The sequence below is a fragment of the Heliangelus exortis genome, chromosome 22, assembly GCF_036169615.1.
Source record: "Heliangelus exortis chromosome 22, bHelExo1.hap1, whole genome shotgun sequence".
Lineage (NCBI taxonomy): Eukaryota > Metazoa > Chordata > Aves > Apodiformes > Trochilidae > Heliangelus > Heliangelus exortis.
In genome coordinates, this window is record NC_092443.1 from 7,296,573 (window position 1) to 7,316,938 (window position 20,366).

The window sequence follows — 20,366 nt, forward strand, 5'->3', positions numbered from 1 at the left end:
GCATTTGGACTATTAACCATTTAGCACATTTTCTGATTCTTCTCCTCCTTTTCTCAAGAAGAAGTCACACACAAAAAAGTAATTTATTTCATTCTTACATCTTCTGAGAAAATGAATCAAAGAACACTGAAGGAACTGATGTAGGATTTTATTGATGGGATCATATTTTTGGATTTTTCTCTTCAAGTTAATTCTTGCAGAGCAACCCTGTGTTCCAGGCTGTTGCACAAAATGCTCAGGACACACATTGCTGCAGTTGCCAATGAGTCATGTAGAGTTCACATGAAAACCAGTGGTGTGTGCAGCCACAGTTCTTTTCTCCCTCTCATTTCCTTTACTCCTTCTTTAAGCTACTTTTTGGCAACAAGCAGCTTACTCTCATCACTTCACCCCATAATGTCAGTCGACAGGTAGCAGTTGTTTGGCCTCGCTGGGTCAGCAGCTGGCGGTGGCAGAGTCCCAGGCTCTCCCCAGCAGTGTTTCTGTTTCAGGGGATGAGCTGTCTCCAGGGGCAGTGGTCAGTTGGGATGTTTCAGTTTTTTCATACCAATGGTTTCAAGGAATGCTGTTGGTCTCCCCTCGTCTCAGACATTTTATGGGCAATGAAGCAAGAAAAGATATAAAAAAGCAGCCGAGGGGCTGCTGGCTGGCGTGTCTCTGCGTGTGTTATTTTGGCTGTTTGGAAGCCTATTTTGGGGTTGGGGTGAGGCTCCTATGTGTGATATAGTTGCCTGTGCTATTCCTGTATTTTTGCATTGCAACTTTTCAACCAAACTAAAGCACTGATATATCATAAATTAAAAAATTGTGTTTATACATTTAATGTCTGTATTCAGTGGAGCTGTTAAACCCGCTTGCGTTTTCGGGTTATAGACTGTTCACAAAGCACTGAAATGTCTGAGATACAAGAAAATTATGCCAATTGTGGAGCTATGCCAAGAATGTAACAGCCTTTAAAGCTTCAGCAAGTAATTAATAAGTAGCCCTAAGACAATAGTAGAAATCTTAAAAATAATAGAAGTCACATTCTCTTTCCTTTCCCAAAGCCCTAACCAAGAATCATACAGGTCAGGTGTAGTCAGAGGGGGACCTAGAGTGAACCTGCTCCCAGGCTGCAGAAAATTTAGAAATGTAACAATACAATGGATTAGGAAATTTGAGACCAATATAGTCTTTCAAAATGTGTTTTTTTAAGGTGTATAGAAGTGACCTAAAACTTTAATATTTTTCAGGTAAGTGGGCATACAACTTTAGGAAGCATTTCTCAATAAATTTCCCTAACTTTATCACTGTCTTGACTGAAACTTGGTGATGCTGTAACTTCCTATAGTCCATCACACAACCCAGGCTGTGGAAAGATGGTTTGAATTACAGGTTGCCTTTGAGTTTCCTTGGCATATGTCATATGTTGTGTGAGTCTGTCTGATTCACTGTCTCTGAAGAACAAAAAAATGTAATATAACTTTGCAGGAGCATTTGATACTTTCTGTCTTAATGTATTTCATATTGCATGTGTGATCTGAGAATCCAACTTTTGAAATCCATGACAAAGAAATCATACTGGTAGTTGGTAACAAATGTTCTGTCATTCTTACTTAGCTGAGCAACTGCTATTACTTCTGTTGCTAATACCAAGCAATAAATTTAGATTGCTTTTGACATTATTGCAATAACCAATATTTGCTCTTTTTTTAGCACTCTTACTTCACTGTGCCTGACATCAGAGAGCTTCCTAGTATACCTGAAAATGTGAGTACACTACAGAGCTGGACAGGTAACCAGTTCTGTTTCATGTCAGCAAAAAAATGGTTAACAAATGTTACACAGTAATAGATGACATTCTGCAACATGTTGGTAGATGTTGGAGTAAACTTTAGGTGTTCCATTTGTAAATATTGGGTGGAAAACATTGTGTTTCTAACTGCAACAGTGTATGAGGAACAGGATTTTTGAAGTACATCTTTTTGAAGGAAAGACACCAAGCAAACAGGAAATTGACTGCATAATTATCTTATGCTGTAAATCAAGATATTTATTTTAAAAATACAATTTATTATCACCACTCTACTGTTATTTGCTGTTACCATTCCATGATTTCTTTGACAATCTCCATTTGTGATTAAAAGCTGAAAAGGATAAAGTACTGATGCACAGATTGATATGGGCAGGGAAGAGCAGATCTGCTAATCATACAGTGAGACCTTTCTGAAAGGATGACAGGGGAGCCCAGTGAAAACAATCCCTTTGTTAGATGCCTGTCTGAAGATGTTGAGCATACCTGGTTTCTTCAGGGCCACTATTTCAGATACTTTTAAAGCCTCACCAAGCTGTCTTGTATGCATTTCATCACGCCTCAGATTTCTAGCCAGATGATAGGGCTGTGGGAAGACAATGCTGGCATTTGCTTCTCTTAACTACTCTTTAATATGCTCTTGCTGTGCCTCTTAGCCAAATTTCTATGCCTGACATCTCAGTTTTCTTTCTTGAACATTCTGCGGTCTGCCTGAGCACCATATACCTCAATTCATGGCATAAAAGAAAGAAAAGGGAATCATCAAGACATTTAATCTCATTTGTGGATGATTTGTATAGCAGATAACATTTGGGGCTTTTTGTTTCTGTTTTAAAACATAGTTGCTAGCTTTTCTGTGTTGTAGACATTTCATACTGACACGTATCCTGTCAGTAAATTTAATAGATGTGCTTTTTCTTCCAAGGTGCTTCCACTTTTGTGGAAATACATTACGAGTAATTCAAGACTCAGTTCCTGAATCTAACCCAGCTAGCAGTCTGGAATATGTTCTAACCTAATCAGACATGAAGCTACATGTTTATAGGGGTTATATTGAATGTTAATCTCTTTTTTGCTAATCATCTCAAACTGTAACAATTTTGTTTGCTAAGCCTCGAATCACCTGGAGAGAAAGGAAGGAAGTTTGTTTCCATTTTACAGGCTTGTAAATTGGAGTGCAGAGAGAAATGAGTTAGTGTAATGGTAAGAAACCAGTAGCAGGGCTTAAAAGTAGATCATCTGGTTATGTCTGCTGGTGATGGTCACTTTATATTCAAAGGTAGCAGTCAGCTTTCCAAAACATTTGAGCAGGAGACATGATGAATGCTCCTGAATCAAAGGCTGCTGTAAAAACAGAGGCCTTGGGCCAGGAGGAGTTGGAAAGCCTTTGAAAGGTGAACACTGCCCTTCATGGGGCATTGTGACTTCAGAACTGAACTGATTTCACTGCAGAAGTACAGGGTAAGACTCTACATTTCCTAGTAGTATTAGTTGTGTTCAGAAAACAGCAGGCAAGTTAGCAGCTGCAGTGATGTTTTTTTTGGTGATGATGTTCTGGTGTATTTTGGTAGCATTCAGTCCTGTGTTCCAAACTGCCTGGTTTTTCACATGGTATAATGTCTGGTTCTGCTACCTGATTTTCTTGAAACCCCCCCCACCTCTCATTTTTACTTCTCTAGTTACACCTTGTGCTGTTAGTGGTATTAGGTACCAAATGATCAAATAGATGATTGATCTGGGAATGAACTTTCAAAGGAACTTAAGATAATTCTGTAAGCACTATTACTGAGTTTTGAGAGGAGTGAGGATACCTTTTCCTGTACCTGTACTTTATTTTGAAAATGCTGCTCTTTACTCTCCCAAGAAAGGTTTAAATCCTAGGGAACAGAACACTAAACAATTATACTGCAAATTGGAACACTTTCATTTGTATTTATTTAACTCATTCATGGTTTTGTCACTTATGAGACATGTCTTTCAAAATACATGTGTAAGTCCCAATTTCATCTTCAGAGATGACAGCTTTCTTATAAATAAAACTTAGAGCTAACACGTGAATTTCCTTAGTATCAATACATTACCATACAGCCCACATGCTTCACAGGTGTCACTGGCATACTTCAGAGAGCACAGAAGACTGAAACCTTCTAAATCTTTCCATCTGAAGGTACATTTGTATGTCAAAGCCAGTATTTTGTTAAAACAAACCTGATGAAAGAATAATTGCAAAGGAATTTCCCCTGTCTCTTTTCCTCTCCACAGTGGATACACATCCATGCACATGAATACCTACATCTGCAGACAGAGTGTGGGGCTGATGTGCTCCTTTTGCCTTGTCCCTTGTTTAGGCATTGAAGGAGTTCAGTGCTATTTAAAATGCTTCTAATTCACACAATTTGCAGTAATTGTGTCGTCATGCACTGTGTTTTGGCGTCGTGGAAAGATGGGTGAGAGGGGGAAGAAGAGCCATAGAGAAGACAGCTTATGTTTAGACAAAAATATCATGCTAATCAGCACAGATGGGATGAGAAATACAGAAAAAGTACATGATAGTTTAATAGGTTTTTGGCAAAATGTGTTGACTTTTTTTTTTTTCTTTGAATATACCTGTCTGTGGCTCTAGCTTTTCTGTAATAAAGACCCAAATGATTATTTTATATTAACATGTTTGAAGCTAAGAATAATATGCTCAGTTTTTATTTCTCTAGATACCAGTACAAAAGTCTTTCAGATACAATGCTTAATTTTTCTTTAGTTCTTTGTGTTTGGATGGCAAGCTGTGGAACATATTTTTGCACAGTATGAAGCATCTTGGCAGACTTCTCAGGCCAAGTATTGGTGGGTTTAGAGTTATCTTTGGATCTGTCAAAAGTGCTAATAGGCTTTGTTGAGCTTCTTTAAGTTTCTAAATCATATTTGCTTTTTGCTTTTCTGCACTTTTTTATTTAAGGATGATTAAGATTGCACTTGAATACATGACTAATCTAATTTTTCTCTCACATGCTTTTTGGATAAGACTGTCTTTATCATACAACAACCCTTTCGTATCTGTAAAAAGCTATTTGGAAATAAATTCCCTACTTCAGCATTTTTTGGGTGTATTACCTTGTCTTTTTAATTTCTGTGCTTTACAAAGTGAAAATACCACCTTTTTATCTTCCACCAAAGGCAAATGGTTGTCTGAGGGAATGAAGTGAGGAGTTCAGACAACACGGGTAACTGTTCTCAGCCTGTGTGCTAAAAGCCCACTTCTGCTTATCAGAATTGTTGTAGCATAGATTGATCTTACATTTGAATTTGTCATATTCAAACTGTCCACAAAAAAACCCTGTTTTTTTTCTTGGGACTTTATTAGGCAGCTTTGAAGTTTCTATAAAAGTGACAGAACGTATTTTTTCTCAGAGAAGTATCTTGTATTTAAGAAGCTGTATGTGAAACATTATCAATTTTATTATTCTGAGACTTGACTTGACTCCCAGGAAGTTAAGGGAAAGATTCCACAGTTTTCAGAAGTACTCTGACACAAGATGCTCTGCTGCTTTCTTGTGTTAAGCCACGGACTGGTTGTAGCGTAATAGAAATCATAGAATCATAGGATGAAATCTGGTTACTTTTTTTGCTAAGGACACTTGTTTGTGTAATGTCATGAATCAAAATTTATTTTCTCTTTCCCCAGAGGAATCTGACAGAGTATTTTGTAGCAGTTGATGTCAACAACATGCTGCATCTGTATGCCAGTATGCTCTATGAACGCCGCATCCTCATTTGTTGTAGTAAGCTGAGCACTGTAAGTAAAATGCAGAAGTTCTTCTGCTCACAGTCCTTTTTTGAAAATGACAGTCACATGTTGGAAGTGATCTAATGGTCTCTGGGTCTCCTCCCAACCCCAGCTATAAAACCTCAACTCGATCCTGTGTTTCTGTGTGGTGATTTTATTGAACTTCTGTTGGCCTCTAATGTTCAAATGGAAAAGGGTTTGTTTGGTACATAAATCTACAAAAATTTTATGTCATGGTGAAGTCCCTTTCTCATAATTTACTTGAAAGGAAAAAGAATTTTAAAATGATACTGTCAAATGGATGTTCCAGTGACCTTCTCTGGATGGACTGAAAGAGTGGGCTAAAATCCAGTGGTAATCCACATTTTTTCAGTTCTGCTTGATAAGGTATATTCTTAAAGCCCCTTAGGCTCCATCAAGGGTCTGCGAGATGAAAGCTGTGGAATACTCTAGAGTACTCTCTTCTGAAAATGACTGGACATCAAAACAAACACACAGCTTGAGTTAGTTCAGAGTTCTGTGTTATACATTTCAGGGTTTATCAGTCAATAAGATTGTGATTTTCTTTATAAAAGAATGTTACGTTTTCATTCTGTTTGCTCTGTAAATGGATATTGATTGCTCTCCTTTATGAATGACAAGCATCAGATGGTTTAACTTAATTTTGCTTTCTAGTGCTGTGGACTAAGTACTTGAGCAGTCCTTTCTACAATGCAAACTTCCATTTCCATTTTGTATAGTAGTAACTTGTGTGACCATGACCTACTTCATGTTGAGATTGAAACTCCTCTGTGGAGTTGTAAATACTGTGGAAGGCTGAAATTATCTCCATAAAATCATGGAAGAATGGTATATCAATACAGAAAAATGAAAGAGTAAGACATCATACTTAATATCAGAGTAAGGATTGCAATATTGTTTTGGAAGGTAAGTGAAACTAGGAGAGTTAGAATAATCTCTGGGACCTATCAGTAATTACTAAATATTTACAATCAATCCTACATTTAAATAAAAGAATTTAATCATTATAAAATTAAGCATCGTAGGAAACTTGTAAAATCTTAACTTTAATATCTGCCAAGTGTTCTGTGTCCTCCTTACCAAAAAAACCAAAAATGCATCCAGGCCTGATAACTGAATAAAATGAGAAAGAGAGGTGTTTATTTCAGAAACCTAAAGAATGCAAAGAACAGTAAAGTATCAGAGAGGAGGAAAGACAAGAATGGCTATCCAAAGCCTTTCTGAATTTGTGTCGTTTGTTGGTTTTAATCTCTCCCTTTGTGACAGAGCCTGGGAAGAAGAATTACTTACCTGTCACTTTGCCTTCCTTAATGAGCCATTTCACAAGTAGGTTTGTGGTTTCTTTCCCATCTTTCTGCTATTTCCCTTCCTTTTGCCTCTGTCCAAGATAAAAGCATGTCTGGTTCTTTGGTAGCGAGAGGTATTCATACTGTGTGTTATCTTACAACTTTATATATAAACTGCTCCAAGATTGGAGTGACAGTGTAAGACAGGTTTGAAGAGTTGGGCCAGAGCCAGTGATTCCCTGCCTGCACGCTCTGCTCTGCATGTTCCAGCAGTAGGAACAAGCTGCATTATTTTATTTCAAACTGTGCTCAGCGGAAGCCAAGACCTTGTAACTGGAAACGTACCAAGCTGAGAATTCTCAGAGTAGAGTGAGGGTGGTGTGGTGGTGAGGGGAATGGTCTCTTTGTTTTTACTTTGTAGTTTTTTAACAGAAAATGTGGAAAGGACTTATTTGCAGTTACTTTTAACTTGGAGAGATAAGGCATACTTAAGGCTTTAATTCAATATAAGTAAGAGGGAGAAAATTTTAACAGGAAGCTTTTTATGGTGGAATGAATTCTGTGCTTACATCATAGCAAATTCAAATTTTGATTTGACATATTCCTAATACAGTTAAGATAAGATGTAGAGGTAACTGAATGAGGCTGTGTTCATTAGATGTTTTATATGCCATGTGTACTATGGAAGAATTATTGCTTTTCTCTTGGATTTTTTTCCTTTTTGTTTCCTGCAAAAAGAAACTCAAATTATTTCTCAAAATGTCGAATCTATTATTCATGTTAAATTTTGTTACTTATTCTATGCTCTAATTACTCATGAAAAGCCAGACATGGACCAAAATACATAAAAAACTGTGCTTGGCACAGGACCACCTGCTGGTGGGAGCATGCTGTTGCAAAAATGAAGCTGAAGAGTTTTCCTCCCATCCAGTGTTCTCTGCTCCTCATCCCAGCCCTGCCGCAGCAGGGAGTGTTAACCCTTGCTGATACAGGCAGCAGCAGGTTGTCTCTCCTTAGAAAAAGGTGGCTTATGTGATGGCTCTTGAAAGTCTTAAACTTGTGGATTTCTGTGATGTTTCTGTTTGACTCCATCAGACTGAGGTTAGTTTCTTTATGTAATTTTTCTGTTGTTTTTTTGAGTGTTAGTACAAAGCAAAAAAATATATTTTTGACATGGATGCTCTTGTTCCTGGGAGCTGAGAGCTTGCTGTGTGACTTCTTCTGTGTCACTGACAGCTCTGATACACAGCCTCTTCTCCTCTGGTTGGTTTTTGATTTGCCTCAGGGCCCTGAGGGTAAGGAAATGATGTCCTTAGGAAAAGAGAACATATGATTAGTGCCATGCACCAAATGTCCCTCACTTCTTAATTCTTACGTAGCTCAGTCAAAGCTTTCTGCTTTGTTATTGCTGCCTACAACTACCTGAAAGGAGGCTGTAGTGAGGGGGGGGTTGGTCTCTTGTCCCAGGTAACCAGTGATGAGAAGAAATGGCCTCAATGTGCTCCAGGACAAGTTTAGATTGGATATTAGGAAATCAGGTTTTTTACTGAAAGAGTGGTTGGGCATTGGAACAGGTTGCCCAGGGAAGTGGTGTTGTCACCATCCCTGGAGGTGTTGAAAAAATGTGTGGACATGGCACTTCAGGACAGGGTTTTGTTGGCATGGTGGTTTTGGGTTGAGGATATTACAGGTTCTTTCCAACCTTAATGATTCTGTGGGGTTTAGCCCTGAGTAATGCAGAAGAATGATCTTAGTAAGGCACGAAAGGTGATCATTTTATCCAGTATATATTGCACATTTGTAGCCATGTAGTGCAGCTGTAACAGTGTGCAGTGTATGTGCATGGAGAGAGAGTAAAATGGCCCGGAAATGGCTTGTTATAATCCAACATCAGCTTATGACTTTTATATGTGTGACAAAATCCCACTGATTTAATTTGCTCAAATAAGGCTTTTAGAGTATTAGATATAAAACTAAGAAAAGTGAATTAGTGAATCAGTGTCTTTCTTCCATAGCTATCTTGTTACACTCTCTAGCAGCAGCTGCAGGAAGCTGAGGTGGTGGAACTAATCTGATTTCAAAATGCTGGATTCCTATAGTTTTGACAGTTGGGCATTTCTCAGGCTGCCTTATTATTAAGTGCTTGTTTTCTGTGTGGCAATCACTAATCAGGTGAGGTCTCCAGCAAATATGCTATTTCTTTTTTATGAGCCCTTATCTTGGCAGGGTTGAAGGACAGTACTGGTGCTTACCCATGGTAGTATGTTATTTGAATTCATGCCAGATAGCAAGGTGGGAGTACATCTCAAAAATAAGTGACAGGTTCTGCTCAGATGTCTGCAGTGTTGAGCATTATGTCTGTTTAATCTTTTCTTGCTGAGTTTTAAAACCAATGGGAGGGGGGCTTGAAAAGGGGCTTCCTCGGATTACTGAGTTCACTCCTCTAGAGTAGCAACCATGTTATCTAATAATGCCAGGAAATAATCCATTTGATCCTCATACAAGCATTTTTAAAGTAAGAATTAAATTTTGAAACAGTATTTTTTCCAGACAGACCACTGTTGGACAGAACACGGTCAGACAATGAATTTCTGACTGGCTTAGTAGGCCATACTTTTTCTTAGGTTTTCCTCAATAGGGATGATTGGAACTCAAAAGCATTGTTAAACAGGTTGTTCATATATTATGGCCACAGTGGCAATATCTCTCAACTAGCTACAAGTGATAGCTTAAAATTCTGGCTTTTCAACTTGAGAGATGGTTTTATGTCTGAAATTTTTATCATTGAAGCCCTGTATGGGTTTACACTCTGTATACTGGGGCTTAAATTCTGAACTATTTTTTAAAATCTGTGGCTGTTCTGAGCTGTAAATTGCAAAGTGTATTTCAGTTCATCTTCATGGTCACTTTTCTGCTTTTGAACACCACCTGCTTGTGAAGCTCATACCTCACCATGGTTCTTATCTGAACCACAATGCAGGGAACCACAGGAATTCTGCCAAAAAATCCATGTTCCTTAGTGCATTCTCACTGCTAATCTGGATCTGTATTGTTCAGAGTGAACAGTGACACATAAAATTTGTGCCTGTCTTCAGTTTTCCCGACTAATGACCTGCGTTTTAACCAGAAAACCAGGATGTGTTATTTACAGAAATTGCACTGGAATTACATAAATGCTTTGGCATTGAATATAAACCAGGCTACATCCAGAGTTGTAGCTGATTTTCCCTGACTTGGAGCCTTAAGAGTCTGTGTTAGCTCATCTAAACCATTTCTTTACCAGTCCTGGGTTCCTTATGAAGATGTGTACAATTCAGTAATCTGTCTTAGTGGAAATTAATAATAATGAGGGTCATCTACTTTTTTTTTTTTTAAGGTTACACCACATCTAACTGAATTAGGATTATTGTCATTATTTGTCTTTGCTGAGTTTCATCTCACACAGCTTTAGGCCACTACGAGGACCTCAATCCTTTAGAATTTGTTTTTTGGTAGCTGTAAGCAGTGTTCTCTGCTTCCTATTGTCTGGACAAGCATTAAACATTTGATTTCCTCCTACCTTCCAATAACTGGTAGGCTTTTGTCACCCAAGTGAAACATATTGTAGTACTTGTGCTGGGTATCATTTGAGATTAAAAGACACTCTAAACTGCAAAACACTGTCAGGGTGGATGTGATTGCCTGTCACCTCTCAGGCTTTTCCTTGTAGGTGTTGATTTGTCTGTGTTCTGATTTATTTATTTATTTTCCATTTTCCAAGTGTGTGTTTATATCCTCCTCCTGTAGTATTTTAGCTGTAGCTTTTGCTGAGGTTTCCTTCTTGAGGATTGCCACCTTCCCCATTTTAATATCCTTAGTGAATGTGACAAATATCCTGCTTATGTTCTTTTCCAAGTTACTAATTACCGTTTGAAATAAAGTTGAGAGATGTAATTTCCTCCACAGCTCTGTGAGGATTCTCCCACAGCTTGACTGACACTTGTGTTTGCTATTTGTGAGCTTTTTGTCCAGTACCTGCCAACATCAAAACTATTCTGAACGAGCTTTAAAAAAAATAAAACTGAGAAATACAATGGGTCAAACAATTGGGTGGGGGGCAACTAGGTAAACATCCCTTTTAAATAATAAAAATCTAGTCACTGAGTTTACTATGATATTTTCTTAAACATATGTTGCTTACATTGTATCTTCCTGAGCTTTAATAGTTTTTCATTTTGTGTTGTTATCTCAGTGCAGTTTTAGGATATTTAATGGATGGTAATCACCAGAGTTGGAGGATTTCCCTTCACTAATTTTTTGTTTCCTTTGTGTTTCTGTTGCTTTATAGATCACTGGGTCTTCTTTTCAGGTTTTGTTTGCTGTATGAATCATGTTCTCAAGTGCTTACAAAGCCAAAGGAATGCCAGCCACCACAAACCAGTCCTGCTTCACCTACCAGCACCCTTTTTTTTTTTTTTTTTAAACAACTGCACTGTATATTTTGTAATAAAGCACGTTGATATGAAAGCAGAATTGATTCTTTACCTTTTTTCTTCTAACCTTGCCTTTTAAGCATGGTTTTTGTCTTATGATCTTGTTTTAATCTGTGTTTTTCAGTTAACTGCCTGCATTCATGGGTCTGCAGCTATGCTCTACCCGATGTTCTGGCAGCATGTTTACATTCCTGTTCTGCCCCCACATCTATTGGACTACTGTTGGTAAGGCTATATATATGTGTGTGTATATATATTATAGATGTGTATATATATTGCTTAGATTCACATTTCTGTACAGTTAGTCTTAAGTCCTCTTATGATGCAACTGTTACTCTAAAAATATATAGACACATTAAGGAAGCAACCTAGTAAGTAAGAGAATTTAATTTCATGGCAAGATGTAATAATCTATCAGTATGTTGAAATACTCTGAGTAGTTACTATGGAATGCTGTAGCTTAGATATCATGTATTTAAAATCTGTTTTCAGCATATCTGTGTTAAATGTTAAAATCTGAATTAAGACTCCAACAGCAGAGGATATTCTGGAAAAGATAGTCTCATTTTTCTGCTTTCCTGAACTTCTGCTGGGAGTGGAAGAAAGTTATTCATTTTCCTGCAGTGCTCTTTTACTATCAACATAGAACCTGGTATTTACCTTATTTAAGGGACTGTATTAAAACCTTTCAGTTATCATGATGTGACAAATTTTTGTGCACTCCATGGGCAACCTCATGGTTTGAAATGATTTGAAAATGTAAACAACCTCCTTTCTGCCCCCTCACATTTTAACAACGTCCTTCTCAGAAGAAGACAAAGTTAAACTGACTGTGTCCTATGAGATGATATTTTCAGTGTGGCTCTTGCTGTGGAGGTTGGCTGGTTTTGTTCTGTGTGACGTTTTCTCTGCATTTCAGCAAGAGTAAGGAACCAGCCAGGATAACTAACCAGCATTTTTAAGTGAAGTGCTAGAGTCTGAAACATGTAGATATATAGGAAGCCTGTTCCTCTGCAGATGATTTAAATGTTAAGTATGTGCCTATGTCGAGGATACACAGAATGGTATCTGAAAACTATTATCTCCTCCAGAAATGAACCTTCATTTACTCACTGCACAGGAAGGGCAGATTCTCATCATTTGCACTGCCAGCAGGTGCCCTTTCTCTGCATAATGGGCTTCAGTGTGTAATTAACACATGAAGGCTGCTGCTGCCAGCTTTTTCTTCAGGTACATGCTGCTAGGAGTTTTCAGGACAAGGCTGTGGCCCACAAGAGGCTTTTAGGCTGGGTTTGAAGATTAGGTATTCATCGACTTTCTGACAAAGCCATGTTAAAAGGGGCTAAGGCCAGAGCCCCCAGTTGGGAGCAGAAGTGTGCAAAAAGCAAACATTTGGGCAGTGCACCCAAGGAAATAAAGACAGAAGTCATTGAGCTCTAGTGAATGAATTCTTTCATGGCGTAACCCCCTGCCCATATCCTGAATGAGCCAGCTAGTGCGTGAAAAGTATGATTTAAAAATGTGTCATTGTGAGGCAGATTGTAATTGCATGCTTACAAATACAACAACTGATCACCTTAGCCAGATAGGGATTTTAACTGGAGAGATAGATACACGCTACTCTAATTGTTTGAATAAGTCCATTTAGCAACAATTTATGTGCCAGAAATATATTTCTCAAAATAGCGTCCATCTAGCTGGTAACCTTGTGAACTCAGAGACATCATTTTTGCCTTGGAGGGCTGAGAAATCAGCTCTGTGCTGTCTGCATCAAGGTGGCATTATTGCTGATTGGTGTCTGCCTAAGATTATAATAAAAAGATCTAATTTCAATTTAATTGTTGATGGTAATTTCACAAATGTGACATAAGAATTTGCAAGAGCTGGAATGGAAACAAAATTTAAAGTAGTGAGAATTCTTCAGTTCTTATGAGTACAAAATATCGTGCTCATTAAGTTAAAACTTAATGTTCACCTGCATTCCTTATTCACTTACCTAACCATAGAACCAGGGGTGCTGAGGCAGGAAGAGCACATGTACATGTATCTGGAATGACTTCAGTTATCTGATCCCTATCGCTGCGATAAATTGAGGGGAAGCAAAGGAAAGGGTATGGTTCTATCCTTTAGTTTTATTTTTTATTAGGTACCATTCTTTGATACATTTTCAGTCCAGGGGAATATTTTGGGTGGAGGTGAATAGAAAGTGATAGGAATTCTATAAACTTTTCTTGATGTGAAGAAACAGTCACTGCTTCTTCTTGTTTGTTTTTCATGTGGCATAAAAACCACTCCCCCTGTGTTTGTTCACTTCCATTTTGCTTTTAGTGTCTGTGTTTAAAATGAGCCTGTAAGAAAAGCCTGACTTTGCTGACCTGTAACACAGCTTAGTATGTTCTCTGAGTCCTGGAGCAGTGTCACTCAGGTTATTCTGGGGGCTTTTACCAGAAGCAACAGTGTATTTTCTAGTGTGATTTAAACAGTCTTTTATATTCCATAGTCTGTTTAGCAATCCACTGTAATACATTTTGAGAGCCACCTTCTTGGAGCACCCCAGCACAGCTGCTGTACAAATGTTTCTATTGGTGCAGTCTTCCTTTTCTCCAGGAGTTTTTTCAGCTCCCTTTCTCCTGTTTAAAAATCTGCATATAGTTCAATATGCTCCTTTAAAGTGGTGGAGGGGGTAACTGGAGATTTAGTATTCCTGCTGCTGGGAAACAATGATTCCTTCCTCATGAGCCCCTTGGTGGGCATTTTGTTTTAGCCTGGTACATCTGTGTGCTCACTAAAAGCTCTTGTAGCTGCTCTTCTGATTTTTTTTTTTTAGCTGTGTTTTCTACATCATTCCAATTTATGCAGTCAGGTTTCTAATTTGCATCAATTACCCTAATAAATTTTGAATTTAATTCTGTTGCATTTCAGTGAGTAATCTGAAGACAAATTAGGAAACTACCTTAGAGAGTAAAGTACTACTGGTGTGAAAGAGCAACACATTAAGTCAGTATTTGTATATCAAGACATGAACTTAGTGAATGTCATATAATCTATTTTCCTGGAACAATGAAGGAAAATGGTGCAAATCCCTGTGTAGCTGTGAACTATGAACCTTTTTGGGATCCATGGATTTTAGTCTTTTTTTTTTTTTTTTTCTGGTGAATTGCACTATTTTTTAGCAGTGTTTTTTTTTCACTTAGGAGGATATGTCCCTCTATTTCACCTGCTTCTCTACCAATTAGTAGTTGCCCACCTCTTGGGAGCATAATTAAGAGGTCTCTAGTTAGCTTAAGGAAACGAATTAAAGAAATTGTAAAAATGCAACTGTAATAAATGGGCAATATATAGCCATTAAGTCCACAATATCCATATTCATGCTTATGCATTGCTACTTTAATGATTTGATATTTACCTATGTAACTCATTTGATTATAAATAATGCTGATTGCATTGGGAACCAGTGTAGCACAAGAGTAATAGCCTTTCTCTTTGTTCCAGAAGACTTGGGCAGGCATTTTGTTTAAGCAGTAAATATGTGCAGCAGAAATTGATACTTAATTTTGCACTTAATGGCTATTGGCTGCCATCAAACAACTCTGAGTAATCAGTAGTTGTGGTCCTAAGGGCCATTCTGTTTTGGGATATGCTAAACCCCCTCTTTGGGGTTCTGCAGTATCAAGTTGTTCCTCTGTTTTCTCCTGCCCCAGTGTTTAGCACCTGAGGAGAGTGCATTAATGTTTAGTGACACAAGTTTAAAGAGCTAAAAGAACACTCCTAGGTCAGGTTACTGCAGCCTTTATGCATTCCCTGTAATAGTTTCTATTGCTGTGTTGTCTGTGCATGTCATGTCTTTCACAAGAAAACTGAGAAGATCATTCACTGCATCCAGAACTTATCCATGTATCTTAGGCCACATCATTGTTCTAATTCCTTATAATTTTGCTGGGGGTGCAGGTTTTAAAGAGTTTGGCATTTTCTTATTCCTGTGTTGATGAACTGGAGGATTTAAAGAGATACCTGATACAGTAACTAACTTTTATAGGTTCAGATTTTTCTGTGTTTGGTGACAGGCTCCACTTTTGGACATGTTAATAAATGGCTGGTTTTCTGGAATACTGCACTCTTTCTGCTTCCTTTCATTACATTAGCCAAGGTTCCACTAGATGAGACATTTGCAGTCTTAAGACTTCCTGCCAGGCTCAGACTTTGTATTTTTGAGATTGAAGCTGTCGTGTTCATGAAGCTACTTAATTAGAAACACATTCATCTCGGTGCATACTGGAGGAGTCTTGAGCAGCATAGCCAGGCACACAGGGAAGTTGAGCATTTGTGCAGCTGGCAGCTAAACCAATGGTTTATGCTTTGAATATAAAATTACTGGGTATTTTCTTGCTCCTGGAATGTGGCCATTGGAAAGGAGGAGATGTGGGTGAAAGAGATTGCATTTGTCACAAATAAAACATGCAAAATGACAAACAATGCTCTTCAGTTGAGCAGCAATCCATATGTAGTAAGTGTGTAGGTAAAAATTTCTATCCAAGAACCTGGATATATGTTCCAATTTTCATCTGTGGAATTCCCAAGGAAGCAGAATCTTCCAGATTGGTACCAAGCTTCTGATTTAACAGTCCCTCTGGGCTATCTATAAGGTGCTGTATTGAGGGAAATGGGCAGGGGCATTCTTGCCAGCCTAGGCAGTTCAGTACATTGTAATGCAGCGTGGTACATGGCACTTTAATATTCTGCCAGGGAAATCATAAGGTTTTTAAGATATATATATATATTTTTTTTTTTTTTTTTCATGTCTTCAAAAATGTTTTCAAGTACAATGTCTAATAGAGAGGCTAGTTCCATCTCCATATAGCATCCAACAGAGTAGCAGGTTTACATGGTATATTAGTAAACAAGGTGAGTATTAATATGCATGTCAGAAATTTATTTTTTTTAATAGTTTTTCTCATGAAAATGAGAAGCTGAGTGATTTTTGCTGGTCTAGTGTCTTGCAGTATTTTTTCATCACAGCACTTCTCTTACTGAGCAGTAGGCACCAGTTTATCAAAGCAATATGGAAGATATTTTAATCCAAGGCAGTACAGTGACATTTCTCTCATTTTTTTTCATCTGAAATTGAAAATGAGTTCTTTGAGCTTCTGTATCCAAAATGAAATGAGGCTCTATTTTAAAAGTTGTGTCTGTCTGTGTGCTTTCCATTTAACAGGCAGTATATGCCATATTTGCAATTAGCAGCTTTGGCATCCTCTTTGATGTGTTCTAATAAGCAGTGCAAATATAAGCTTTCCCTGATTAGTTGAGTGGGAGTCCTGTAATAAGCTTAATATTAGAAATACTATATACACAGAGAAATGACTTCCATTCAGTACTCTTCTCGTGGTGTATAGTCCATGTTGGTGTTTGCTAACATCACAGAAGACAGAAAAGATCAATTTTTCTCCTAAATGTTAGCAACAGAAGCATCACACCTGCTTGAGGATACAAATACGGCCCCAGAACCTCTTGGTGTATTTATGGTTTTTGCTCAGGAGGAATAACAGTATCTGTGGATATCACTGTAACTCTGGAGTTAATCAGCATCTTCAGGAGTAATTTTCATATTTTTCTTTTCCAAATGTAAACATTTCAAGACTTACATGTAGAAATAAATTATTTAAAATGTGTCTGGCCCATAGTCAAAGGATTTAAAACTTGTACTACTGGGTGATACATATGCATTAAATTAACCACTTAACAGTACACAGGATCAGTTTTTCTAAAAATGATCTCAGAAAAAAATCAGGTTTTTTTTAAAATTATAGGAATACATTGTGTTTGTTTGCTTTGTTTTTTTAAAAAAGTATTATAGATGTATTCAATAGCTGTTCTTATGCCTGTCTAAACATAACCACTTAGAAATTCTTGTGTCAAGAAAAATTGAAGTCTTGCAGTACTGAAAGGATATTGCACAGTAAAAAAGTCTTTCAAACATGGAATAAAATTTTGTTCATGTGGTTTGGTTTTTTAAAGCAAAATTTAATCCAGTATCCCAGTATTTTCCTGTAGCTAATTTTATAAGTGAAATACGTGTTAATCCAGTGTTAAGAGAGTGTAAAGCTGGTTTTTTTTCCTCTTTGCAGTGCCCCAATGCCCTACCTCATTGGAATACATTTAAGTTTGATGGAGGTAAGTCTTTCCCACCATTTCTGAAACTATATATAGTTTTATGATTTAGAGCCAAATTCTGCAAGCAATTACATATTCATTCATATGCTTAAAAATGTAATAATCCTGTTAATTTGTGAGTGCTGAGAGAATTGAAGTTAAGCATAGATGATAATGTGAATTCTGAAGGGACCCTTGTCTGATACCTTGTGCTCTTTGGGCGGTCAGGGACAAGCTTGTGTGTTCTCTCCATCCTGTTGCTTCCTTTCATGTTTGGTGCCTTCATTTAATGCTGTAGTCACAAAGACAGAGTGGATATTAAACCAAAATGTTGACAGTTACAATTCTCTTTTAGGCTTTTGCAGACAGATTGGAATTTTTTTAATGTTCAAAAGATCTGAAAAGGAGGAACTTGCTGTTAATGTTAACACAAAGCTGGCAGAAAACCAGCCCTCACAGCAAGCTTCACATATAAACAATTTGGAGTAATTCATTTGACTTTTTAAAAACTCTAAAAGTGGAAATAGCACATTTGCTTTTGCTTCCAGTACTGGTGAAACAGTTGATGACTTTCCTCAAAAGTGTCTGGAGGACAACATAAGCTGTTAATTTAGATCCCTATGAAAATCCTATCCCTATTAACTGTGTCCCTCTCCATGATGTGTATGTGCTCCATGTGGGAAGGTGTTCCTGCCCAGGAAGCATCACCTCTCTTTACTGAGCAGGGGGTGTTGAACTGGTGAGATTTGCACATGCCCTTGAAAATTAATTGACTCAACTGGAGTGTCTGAAAATGCAGGGTGGTGTTTAGGATAGGTAAGAATTTACAATGTTGAGTTTTACTTCACATAAAATAATGTCTATTATTATTTGTTCTTATATTGTCCATAAAATTGTCCATAATTTCTCTGGAAATCCTGATCAAACATATTCTTTCATTAGGTACTTCACATGTAGTAATGATTCTCTGTGCATTAAAACACTGCTATACTATGTAACTTCCCCCTTTTTCCAGTGTTAATGTGAATTAATTTTAGAAGTCACTTTGTTCATGAGAAGCTAGATGGAATGTGCAGATCCTGGATGCAGATTATTTTTTGTGCCCTTTACATTGCTAAATAAAGTACAGAATTACAGCACAATGTGTTAGTGAATAAGCAATTATTTTAAAAGTCAACATATACATTTGTTTGCACATCATATGCTTATGGTAGAGGAATTTCTGATAATTACCCTTGAATATTGCATAGACAGGACTGAAGTAACATCTAGGAAGAAATAGCCTAGTGTATATTTTTCATATTGATCAAGAACTTTTCTTCCCAATATCTGTACCAGATCATCACTGGCATGCTTATTGTACCCACCTATTTGAAAAAGATGGAAGAGACTTGGCAGAGGATGGGGTAATATCTCAATACAGGCACTTGTTGGCTTTCACAAGTATTTTTTCTCACCAAGAGCTCTGTGGTTAGCCCTGCAATGGCTGTAGGAAAGGAAATTAATAATTACACCTCGGAGCTGCTGTGCATGATGTCTCACTCCTGCCCTGCTACATAAACTCACTGCCTCTTCCTTTGTCTCGGTTTTCAGATTGCAGGGCTCTGCAGGCCTTCCAAACTCCATCTGTAAAAATTCAGAAAAAGGAGTTGTTCTTGGAGAAGCCAATTTTCATCCGTTTTAGTAACTTGTGAAAAAATCTGTTTAGTACTAAATCCAGTATGGCTTCTGAATAGCCCAAGATTCTGGAACACAGACTCACTTTGGCAAAGTACAGTTATTCAAAGTGCCTTATGAAATAAATTAAATAAATAAAACAAACTGTCTTCTCCCTCTGTTCTTAAGGATAAATTGAATACTTCCACTGAAAAAATAAAATCAGGCAGTGGACTATTCTATCTGCATAATTCATCTTTGCCTTGGGCAAAGGAAAGGTGACATGTCAAATGAGCTAGAGAATTCCTAGTTTACCTCGTTTTGATGCTGAAAGCTTACTGTGTTTGTCCTTTTCTTCACATATAGCTATAAAACTGTATGTGTTAGAGTAATGATTTCGTAGCAACAGATTTTCTTCTCATGGCTTAGCAGTTGTGTTTTTAAAAAATGTATTAATTTTTTCGCCTTAAAATAATTTTATGAACCACAAGTAAAAACTACTGTCATTATCCAGTATTCATTTTTCATTAAATAGTGAGTATTCAGCAAACAGATCTTTAACATTGTTTCATTAATCCAGGTGTTCTAGTTTCAGAATGAGGGATTAATTCCCCAGTCTGATACTCAAGTTAAGGCAGGTGGACTCTTTATCTCCTGTAGAGCCCCATGGGAGTAATTGCTGCAGTTATATATAGGCTCACAGCTCTGCTCCAGCAGCTCCAAATGCAGAATTTGTCATTGTTGCCTAAATGTTGGTGGAAGCTTAAACTTGTGCAGAGAAATCTGTGCTGCAAAGGAGAGGGTGATTTTGGCATGTAGGGAGAAAAGTTAATTTTCTGGCTCTAGTGTTGTGTCTGTAAGGTTTTGCTGTCTCTTTCCTGGGACACTGGAAGAAATACATCAGAAATCTTAATGATTTTAAAGAAATAGCAACCTCTCTCTCAACTTGGAGCATTTTTTTTTTCAGACCATTTAGTATCTTAAAGTGAGTTTGCAGTTTCCCATGTTACATAGGGTCTCTGAAGAAGGAGCAGTTATTTTAATGGAAAATGACAAATTTTTCTTATGATTAAAATATCAAGCATATCCATTGACTGTTAAATCTAATTTGCTGTGACTGAAATGTTCTCCAGTGAGATAAGATAATCTCCTGTTATAGGTCAGAGGGCTCCAACTGATTTATGAGGGAAAATCTTAGTAGAAAATATAGA

The 20,366-nt window shown here is 37.4% G+C and overlaps 1 protein-coding gene and 1 long non-coding RNA gene across 9 annotated transcripts in view; one reads left to right on the forward strand and one right to left on the reverse strand.

Moving 5' to 3' along the window:
• The window catches only part of DENND1A (DENN domain containing 1A), a 163,798-nt gene that overhangs the window by 70,368 nt on the left and 73,064 nt on the right, over nt 1-20,366 (forward strand). For all 8 annotated transcript variants that reach the window (XM_071766193.1, XM_071766185.1, XM_071766186.1 and 5 more), the window contains 4 exons: nt 1,696-1,749; nt 5,469-5,579; nt 11,474-11,574; nt 17,475-17,520. In XM_071766193.1, coding sequence (XP_071622294.1) covers nt 1,696-1,749; nt 5,469-5,579; nt 11,474-11,574; nt 17,475-17,520 — 312 coding nt within the window. The remainder of the gene's footprint in view (nt 1-1,695; nt 1,750-5,468; nt 5,580-11,473; nt 11,575-17,474; nt 17,521-20,366) is intronic.
• Nucleotides 13,349-19,128, reverse strand: LOC139806513 (uncharacterized). The gene is made up of 3 exons (XR_011730263.1): nt 19,066-19,128; nt 18,867-18,985; nt 13,349-13,697 (listed from the first exon to the last, which is right to left on the reverse strand). It is a non-coding gene; the product is annotated as an uncharacterized lncRNA (long non-coding RNA).